We start from the raw sequence: 10,341 nt of genomic DNA, 5'->3' as shown, positions 1-10,341 counted from the left end.
AAAAAACAAAAAACTCTTTTTAAATCTTCTTCCTGAGCGAGTGTGAACGAGCTGAGTGTGACCTGAGCGTGAGTGCGAACTGTGGTAAGTGTGTGACTTGAAATTCAGTGAAGAGGTATTTGGAAAACCTATAACAAATACCTGTGTGAGTTGCTGAATTGTAGGTTGCTGAGTGCTTTCTACCTGTTCAATTTTTGGGGGGCTTTGGGGGCTTGTTTAACCTATATTTTCTCTCTTCAGGGTTAATCTCTTCTTTTACTATCTGTGTTTTTAAGGGTAAACTATATTGCATTTAAATCTTGAGGTGTAACTATATTCACAAGGGGTTAATTAAGGGTGGGAGTTCATACAGTAATTAAGGGTTTATAAGGGGCAGCTGGTTGGGGCTCAACTCCTTTTGGAAGTGCATTGAGCAGCAAGGTGGTGTGCTGGTAAAAGGGGAGAAAAAAAAAAAACTCTTTTAAATCTTCTTCCTGAGCGAGTGTGAACGAGCTGAGTGTGACCTGAGCGTAAGTGCGAACTGTGGTAAGTGTGTGACTTGAAATTCAGTGACTTTAGATTCAGAGAGTTTCCAAGGGAGGTCTTACTGAATTGCTGTTATAGTAATATTTTTTTTTTTTTTTTATTTATTTTTGCTTATCTTATTGTCTGGTGCAATCCCCATTAGGATGTGCTCCACTATTGCCAATGCCATCCAGTGCACGTCTTGCCGCATGTATGAAATCCTTGAACAGCCGGTCGAGGGTGCATACTGCTGTGCAAGATGTGAGCACGTTGTGCATTTGGAAGCCCAGATACTGGATCTAAATGTGCAGCTGGCAACACTGAGATCCATAGACAATATGGAAAGGAGTCTTCTGCTCACTGAGCAGATGCTCAATGGGATAGATGAGGGGGGGGATGCTAGGTTGGAGCTGCAGGACAATGAAGCAGCTAGCTGGGTGACAGTTAGAAGGCGGGGTAGAGGGAAGAGCACCAGGGAGGCTAGTCCTGATCTGGCACACCCCAATAAGTTTGCAAAGTTGGCAGATGAGGGGAGTGTTAGTGCAGGAGTAGCACTGCTGCAGCAAGGCATGTCCTCTGAAAGCCGGAGGAGTGTCTTCTCCAGTAAGGGGGGAAATAGGAGAGCAGGGCAGGCCAGACAGGTGCTGGTAGTGGGAGACTCAATTATTAGGGGAACAGATAGTGCAATCTCACAAAGACAGGGATCGTCGAACGGTGTGCTGCCTACCTGGCGCTCGAGTCCGACACATCGCTGATCGGGTTGACAGATTACTGGGAGGGGCTGGTGAGGATCCAGCGGTCATGGTGCACATTGGCACAAATGACAAAGTTAGAGGTAGGTGGAAGGTCCTTAAAGATGATTTCAGGGAATTAGGCTGTAAGCTTAAAGCAAGGACCTCCAAGGTGGTATTTTCGGAAATACTTCCTGTACCACGTGCCACGCCAGAGAGGCAACGGGAGATTAGGGAGGGTAATAAGTGGCTCAGGAATTGGTGTAGGAAGGAGGGGTTTGGGTTCCTGCAGAACTGGGCCGACTTCTCAGTTGGCTACAGGTTCTACGCTAGGGACGGGCTGCACCTCAATGGGGAGGGTGCCGCTGTGCTGGGGGAGAAAATGGCTAGAAGGTTGGAGGAGTGTTTAAACTAGGGACGGGGGGGAGGGTATTCCTTTTATAGGAGGGGAAGACAGTGCAGATAGAGACCTGGGCACAAATAATGACATTGGGGGTGGGGGTGGCATGGGGGGTGGGGTTAGAACAGTTAATAATTTAAGAAAGAATAGAGGTACAGAGAGATACATAAAGTGCATGTATACTAATGCCAGAAGCCTCGCCAACAAAATGGAGGAATTGGAGTTAATGTTGTTGGAACATAATTATGACATGGTGGGGATATCTGAGACATGGCTGGATGAGAGCCATGACTGGGCGGTTAATTTACAGGGCTATAGTCTGTTCAGAAATGACCGTACAAATAAGCGAGGGGGAGGCGTATGTTTATATGTAAAATCATCCTTAAAACCCATCCTTCGTGATAATATATATGAATCTAATGAAAATGTAGAGTCCCTGTGGGTAGAGATAAGGGGAGGGGGGAAAAATAATAAATTACTGATAGGGGTTTGTTATAAATCTCCAAAAATAATGGAAGCTACAGAGAATATCCTCATAAAGCAAATAGATGAAGCAGCGACTCAAGGAGAAGTCATTATTATGGGGGACTTCAACTACCCTGAAATACATTGGGGAACCGAAACCTGCAGTTCCAGCAAAGGTAATAGGTTTTTGACTACTATGAGAGACCATTACCTTTCACAACTGGTTCAGGACCCAACAAGAGGGGGGCACTGCTAGACCTAATATTATCCAACAGGCCAGACCGCATATCAAATGTAAGGGTTGGGGGTCACTTGGGTAATAGTGATCACAAATTAATAAGTTTTCATGTATCCTTTAATAAGATGTGTAGTAGAGGGGTTACAAGGACACTAAACTTCAGGAAGGCAAATTTCCAACGGATGAGAGATGATCTTGGTGCAATTAACTGGGACGATATCCTGAGACATAAAAATACACAAAGAAAATGGGAGACGTTTATTAGCATCCTGAATAGGAGCTGTGCACAATATATACCGTATGGGAATAAACATGCGAGAAATAGGAGGAAACCACTATGGCTAAATAGAGCTGTAAGGGGCGCAATAAGAGATAAAAATAAAGCATTTAGAGAATTAAAGCAAGTAGGTAGTGATGAGGCATTAAATAAATACAGAAGATTAAATAAATTCTGTAAAAAGCAAATCAAGACAGCAAAGATTGAGACAGAGAGACTCATTGCCAGAGAAAGTAAAAATAATCCCAAAATATTCTTTAACTACATAAATAGTAAGAAGCTAAAAAATGATAGTGTTGGTCCCCTTAAAAATAGTCTGGGTGAAATGGTGGATGAGGATGAGGAAAAAGCCAATATGCTAAATGACTTTTTTTCAACAGTATTTACACAAGAAAATCCCATGATGGATAACATGATCAGGGATAAAAATTCTCTGTTAAATGTCACCTGCTTAACCCAGCAGGAAGTACGGCGGCGTCTACAAATCACTAAAATTGACAAATCCCCGGGCCCGGATGGGATACACCCCCGAGTACTGCAGGAATTAAGCACAGTCATAGATAGACCACTATTTTTAATCTTTAAAGATTCCATAATAACAGGGTCTGTACCACAGGACTGACGTATAGCAAATGTGGTGCCAATATTCAAAAAGGGGACAAAAACTGAACTTGGAAATTATAGGCCTGTAAGTTTAACCTCAACTGTGGGTAAAATCCTGGAGGGTTTTCTAAGAGATACTATACTGGAGTATCTGGAGAAGAATAACCTTATGACCCAATATCAACATGGGTTTACAAGAGACCGTTCCTGTCAGACTAATCTGATAAACTTTTATGAAGAGGTAAGCTCCGGACTGGACCAAGGGAATGCAGTGGACGTGGTGTACATGGACTTTTCAAAAGCTTTTGATACGGTGCCACACAAAAGGTTGATACATAAAATGAGAACAATGGGGATAGGGGAAAATATGTGTAGGTGGGTTAAGAGCTGGCTCAGGGATAGGAAACAAAGGGTGGTTATTAATGGAGCACACTCGGACTGGGTCACGGTTAGCAGTGGGGTACCACAGGGGTCAGTTTTGGGCCCGCTTCTTTTTAACATATTTATTAATGACCTTGTAGGGGGCATAGAGAGTAGAATTTCAATATTTGCAGATGACACTAAACTGCAGGGTAATTAATACAGAGGAGGACAATTTTATATTACAGGAGGATTTATGTAAACTAGAAGCTTGGGCTGATAAATGGCAAATGAGCTTTAATGGGGATAAATGTAAGGTCATGCACTTGGGTAGAACGAACAAGTTGTATAATTATGTGCTTAATTGTAAAACACTGGGCAAAACTGTCACTGAAAAAGACCTGGGTGTATGGGTGGACGACAAACTCACATTTAGTGGCCAGAGTCAAGCAGCTGCTGCAAAGGCAAATAAAATAATGGGATGCATTAAAAGAGGCATAGATGCTCATGAGGAGAACATAATTTTACCTCTATATAAGTCACTAGTGCGACCACACTTAGAATACTGTGTACAGTTCTGGTCTCCGGTGTATAAGAAAGACATAGCTGAACTGGAGCGGGTGCAGAGAAGAGCGACCAAGGTTATTAGGGAACTAGGGGGTCTGCAATACCAAGACAGGTTATTACACTTGGGGTTATTTAGTTTGGAGAATCGAAGGCTTAGGGGTGATCTTATTACAATGTATAAATATATGTGGGGACAATACAAAGACCTTTCTAATGATCTTTTTACTCTTAGACCTGTGACGGGGACAAGGGGGCATCCTCTACGTCTGGAGGAAAGAAGGTTTAAGCATACTAACAGACGCGGATTCTTTACTGTAAGAGCAGTGAGACTATGGAACTCTCTGCCATATGATGTTGTAATGAGTGATTCACTACTAAAATTTAAGAAGGGACTGGATGCCTTTCTTGAAAAGTATAATATTACAGGGTATATACACTAGTCTCCTTAATATTGCGTTGATCCAGGGAGCTAGTCTGATTGCCGTATGTGGAGTCGGGAAGGAATTTTTTTCCCCAATGTGAAGTTTACTGTTGCCACATGGGGTTTTTTTGCCTTCCTCTGGATCAACATGTTAGGGCAAGTTAGGATAGGATATGGGTTGAACTAGATGGACTTAAAGTCTCCCTTCAACCTTAATTACTATGTTACTATGTAAAAGTAATAATAAATAAAAAATCTATGAAAATGAACAAATGAAAGTCAGACATTGCTTTTCAACCAGGCTTCCACAGAATGTGTAAATCGCGGTGTGTCCACTAATTAACATCACATGTGTCTACAATCCTGGAGTCAGTGAGTGGCCTGTATAGAGGCTACAGATACTCACTGTGCTGTTTGGTGACATGGTGTGTATCACACTCAACATGGACCAGAGGAAGCGAAGGAAAGAGTTATCTCAGGAGATTAGAAGGAAAATTATAGAAAAACATGTTACAGGTAAAAATTATAAGACCATCTCCAAGCAGCTTCATATTCTTGTCACTAAAGTTGCACATATTATTCAGAAATGTAATATCCATAGGACTGTACCCAACCTCCCTGGACGTGGCCGCAGGAGGAAAATTGATGACAAATCAAAGAGACGGATAATATGAATGGTAACAAAAGAGCCCAGAAAAACTTGTAAACAGATTAAAGGTGAACTTGAAGCTCAAGGAACATCAGTGTCAGATCACACCATCCGTCGTTCTATGAGCCAAAGTGGACTTCATGGGAGACGACCAAGGAGGACACCATTGTTGAAAAAAAATCAGACTGGAATTTGCTAAACTACATGTTGACAAGCTACAAAGCCTCTGGGAGAATGTCCTATGGACAGATGAGACAAAAATGGAACTTTCTGGCAAGGCACGTCAGCTCTATGTTCTCAGATGGAAAAATGAGGCATATCACAAAAAGAACACTGTCCCTACTGTGAAACATGGAGGAGACTCTGTTACGTTCTGGGGCTGCTTTGCTGCATCTGGCACAGGGTGTCTAGAATCTCCATCGTACAATGAAATCTCAAGACTATCAAGGGATTCTAGAGAGAAATGTGCTGCCCAATGTCAGAAAGCTTGGTCTCAGTCGCAGGTCATGGGTCTTGCAACAGGATAATGACACACAATACACAGCTAAAAACACGCAAGAATGGCTGAGAGGAAAATATTGGACTATTCTGAAGTGGCCTTCTATGAGCCCTGACCTAAATCCTAATGAGCATCTTTGGAAAGAGCTGAAACATGCCGTCTGGAAAAGGCAACCTTCAAACATGAGCCAACTGAAGTAGTTGCTCTTGAAGAGTGGGCCAAAATACCTGTCGAGAGGAGCAGAAGTCTCATTGACAGCTACAGGAATCATTTTATTTCAACAATTGCCTCCAAAGGTTGTGCAATAAAATATTTTAGTTAAGGGTACAATCATTTCTGTCCAGGCCTATTTCATGAGTTTTATTTTTTTTTTAATTTTGTGGAAGCATGGCTGAAAGCAATGTCTGACTTTCAGTTGTTCATTTTCATAGATTTTTTAATTATTATTACTTTTGTAAGATTAAAGTTATTTCTGTGACCATTGTGGGTTTCATTAAACAACGGGTACCAACAATTTTGACCATGTGTGTAGGAGGAGTGAATAATTTGACTCCACAGCAACTTTCCGGAAATTAACATGCAGTGGATGTTGGAGTGAAAATTACACATTTGCCATTTTATTACCCAGCACATAGTGCCCAGATTGTGCTCCAGGAGACACCGCAAATTAAGTGGATTCTTCTCACTATAATATTGCTAAATACAGGGATCCTAAATGTTGTTTGTGCACACTGCAAGACTCCGAAGTGAGAGCGGATTTTGCTGGATTGGTTTATAGAAACTCTGTTGCTTTTCAACAGCCTTTGAGCCACTATTAGTGTGGGAACCTCTGTTTTTCCAATGACAGATGATGGACCTGAGTGGGGACTTGTTTTTTGTGAGATGAGAATTGGTATTATTTTCGCCTACATAACATTGATTGGTTTCTTTGTATTCGATATTTGGGAGGCAGAATGAACAAACAGTTGAACACCACACACTACTGGCTCATCCAACAAGGTTTTCTATTACACTGTGACCTGTCATTGTCTTGGTAAATAATTAAAGCTTTTACATAGCTTGCCATTTTTATGGACAATTTAAGTAGAAATGTTCAAAAATATAAAACTAAAGGATATTTTAGTAATAAATAATAATTGTTTTTTTATCTTAGCAGATGACTGTACCAGGAGATCAGAGGGACAGTTGACATCTTCAATTTTTAAATCTGATGATCTTGAGATCCTACAAGATACAACTGAAGTGATTGCTATTACTCCAAATATATCATCATCCATTCATAGCAAAGATTTGTCATCTGATCTTATGAAACAGGTCCCATCTTCTGATTCATTACTGAGTAATAAGGGAAAGCAATGTCACAAAAAAGGCAATAAAAAACAAACTGCTACTAAAGCAGAGAAGTCATTCTCATGTTCAGAATGTGGGAAGTGTTTTACATGGAACTCAGATTTGGTTAATCACCATAGAACTCACACAGGGGAGAAGCCTTTTTCCTGTTCAGAATGTGGGAAATGTTTTATACAGAGATCACATTTTGTTACTCACCAGAGAACTCACACAGGAGAGAAGCCTTTTTCCTGTTCAGAATGTGGGAAATGTTTTAACCGGAAATCAAATTTTGTTAATCACCATAGAACTCACACAGGGGAGAAGCCTTTTTCCTGTTCAGAATGTGGGAAATGTTTTATACAGAAATCACATTTTGTTACTCACCAGAGAACTCACACAGGAGAGAAGCCTTTTTCCTGTTCTGAATGTGGGAAATGTTTTAACTGGAAATCAAATTTGGTTAATCACCATAGAACTCACACAGGGGAGAAGCCTTTTTCCTGTTCTGAATGTGGGAAATGTTTTAACCAGAAATCAGATTTGGTTAATCACCATAGAACTCACACAGGGGAAAAGCCTTTTTCCTGTTCAGAATGTGGGAAATGTTTTATCCAGAAATCAGATTTGGTTAATCACCATAGAACTCACACAGGGGAGAAGCCTTTTTCCTGTTCAGAATGTGGGAAATGTTTTGCACTTAAATCACAATTTGTTAGACACCAAAGAACTCACACAGGGGAGAAGCCTTTTTCCTGTTCAGAATGTGGGAAATGTTTTAACCGGAAATCAAATTTGGTTAATCACCATAGAACTCACACAGGGGAGAATCCTTTTTCCTGTTCAGAATGTGGGAAATGTTTTAACCATAAATCAGAATTGGTTAATCACCATAAAACTCACACAGGGGAGAAGTCTTTTTCCTGTTCAGAATGTGGGAAATGTTTTGCACATAAGTCACATTTTGTTACTCACCAGAAAATTCACACAGGGGAGAAGCCTTTTTCCTGTTCAGAATGTGGGAAATATTTTGCACATAAATCACATTTTGTTAATCACCAGAGAACACACACAGGGGAGAAACCTTTTTCATGTTCAGAATGCGGGAAATATTTTCCATACAAATCAAATTTTGTCACCCACCAGAGAACCCACACAGGGGAGAAGCCTTTTTCATGTTCAGAATGTGGGAAATGTTTTTGCAATAAATCAGATTGTGTTAGGCACCAGAGAACTTACCAGGGGAGAAGCCTTTTTCATGTTCAGGATGTGGAATAATTTTTAACCAGAAAGGGAGTCTTGTTCCACACCAAATAACTCACACAGGGGAGAAACTTCCTTCATGTTTAATTGAAAATAAATCTTGATCACATCAGAGAAGCCATTTTTCCTGTTCATAATGTGGGAAATGTTTTAACAGAAATGGAATCTTACTACTAATAATAATCTTTCTTTTTATATAGCACTAACCTATTCCGCAGCCCTTTACAGTTTGCACACATTATCATCACTGGCCCCAATGGGGCTCACAATGTAAATTCCCTATCAGTATGTCTTTTGAATGTGGGAGGAAACCCACGCAAACACGGGGAGAACATACAAACTCCTTGCAGATGTTGTCCTAGATGGGAGTTGAACCCAGGACTACAGCACTACAAGGCTGCAGTGCTAGCGACTGAGCCACCTCACCAGAGAACTCACACAGGGGAGAAGCCTTTTTCCTGTTCAGAATGTGGGAAATGTTTTAACCAGAAATCAGATTTGGTTAATCACCATAAAACTCACACAGGGGAGAAGCCTTTTTCCTGTTCAGAATGTGGGAAATATTTTAACCGGAAAGCGCTTCTTGTTAGACATCAGAGCAGTCACACAGGGGAGAAGCCTTTTTGATTTTCTTAATATAGTCAATATTTTACTTGGAAATCAGCTGTTAATAAACATCAGAAGCGTCACATAGGGGAGAAGCCTTTTTTATGTTCATAATGTTGGAATAGTTTTAACCAAAATTGAACTTTCTTAAATGGGTTGTCTCTTGTCATTCCTCATGTATGCTGAAAATAGGATAAAACTAAACTTTATTAATTCCAAATGTAAAACTATACCCATAATTCACCCCCTGAATGTTAGACAGAAGGTGACTAATAGAAAAAAACATATACCCCACATCTCAGTATATAGGGTGAGGTGATGTATACACATTCACTCTCCAAGCCTCTTATTTCTATGGGTTTCATTGTCCTCACCAAAGGCGTCATCAGGTGACTATTTAATATTGATCTATATTCAAGCAAGACTGGACAAAAAAAAATTAAAATCATGTTATCTGAAACAGAAAACTAGCCACATATCGGCAGATCCCAGACTTCAAACTTTATACTTCGTATAGTTTTTACATCACGAGGGACATGGATCTATCATTCTACAGGAAACAACCTAGGGGTTTTCAGCCTTGGTTGGAAGAATACAGATCTGCTCCACTGACCATCGCTGAACCATGGATACGTTTGGAGAAGCCAGGTTGTGATCCTCGGATCAACTGGCCTTTTTTTAGCTTGTATGGACTGAATGGATTGTCATCTTCCTACACTTGTTGTTACCTCCTCTCTGTGCGTGCCACAGGTGGGGTAGCGACCCCTGGAGCAAATCAGCGGAAGGATGAGACTCTGTAATGTGCACTCTGTTGGGTATTTTGCTGGGACTGTTCTATGTGTTATCTGCCTGTTTTGTGGTACAATAAAGCATTGCCACACTGCATTGCCCTCACTGTGTGTTGTCTGAGTAGCGTTATGCCCATGTTAAAGGGAGAGCCTGCGTTCGGTGGGATGATCCCTGATCCATGTTGTTTCGGCCAGCGGACCGGGGTACGCGCTGACCACCCCATGTCTCCACAGGCGTGCTTCAATAGTCTCAATGGGAGGCTAGAAGCTGCTATAACCCGATCAGCTCTGCTACATGCAGGCAATGATCAGATCACCTGCATGTAGCAGAGTTGCTCACTTGCTATGAGCGCCAACCACTGGGCAGAGCTCATAGGATCCGGCAGTGACAACCATAGAGGTCTGCTGGAGACCTCTGGTTGTCATGCCAACCTATCGGTGACTCGTGATCACGTGACAGGGTCACCGATGTGCGGGATTTCTGGCCCATAATGTGCGAGAAAAGATGTAGGCTCAGCGCCGGGGCCCACATCAAAAGGAGGGAGTCCGACATCAGCGTACATTTACACCCGATGTCAGAAAGGGGTTAAAGGGGATTGTTTTTACAGAGACAGAAGTGGTAATTAGTGTTGAGCATTCCG

General features: G+C 41.4%; 1 protein-coding gene across 1 annotated transcript; it reads left to right on the top strand.

The window, feature by feature from the left end:
* Positions 1-6,803: 6,803 nt before the first annotated feature.
* On the top strand, positions 6,804-9,797 carry LOC141074075 (uncharacterized). Its single transcript, XM_073561592.1, has one exon. The coding sequence runs from the start codon at positions 6,804-6,806 to the stop codon at positions 8,319-8,321; it is 1,518 nt and encodes a 505-aa protein (XP_073417693.1). The 3' UTR covers positions 8,322-9,797.
* The last annotated feature ends 544 nt before the right edge of the window (positions 9,798-10,341 follow it).

Source organism: Dendrobates tinctorius, unplaced genomic scaffold (genome assembly GCF_039654945.1).
Source record: "Dendrobates tinctorius isolate UK_male_01 unplaced genomic scaffold, ASM3965494v1 ptg000322l, whole genome shotgun sequence".
Lineage (NCBI taxonomy): Eukaryota > Metazoa > Chordata > Amphibia > Anura > Dendrobatidae > Dendrobates > Dendrobates tinctorius.
The sequence above is the reverse complement of the archived record's forward strand: the minus strand, read 5'-3'. Positions and strand labels throughout refer to the sequence as shown.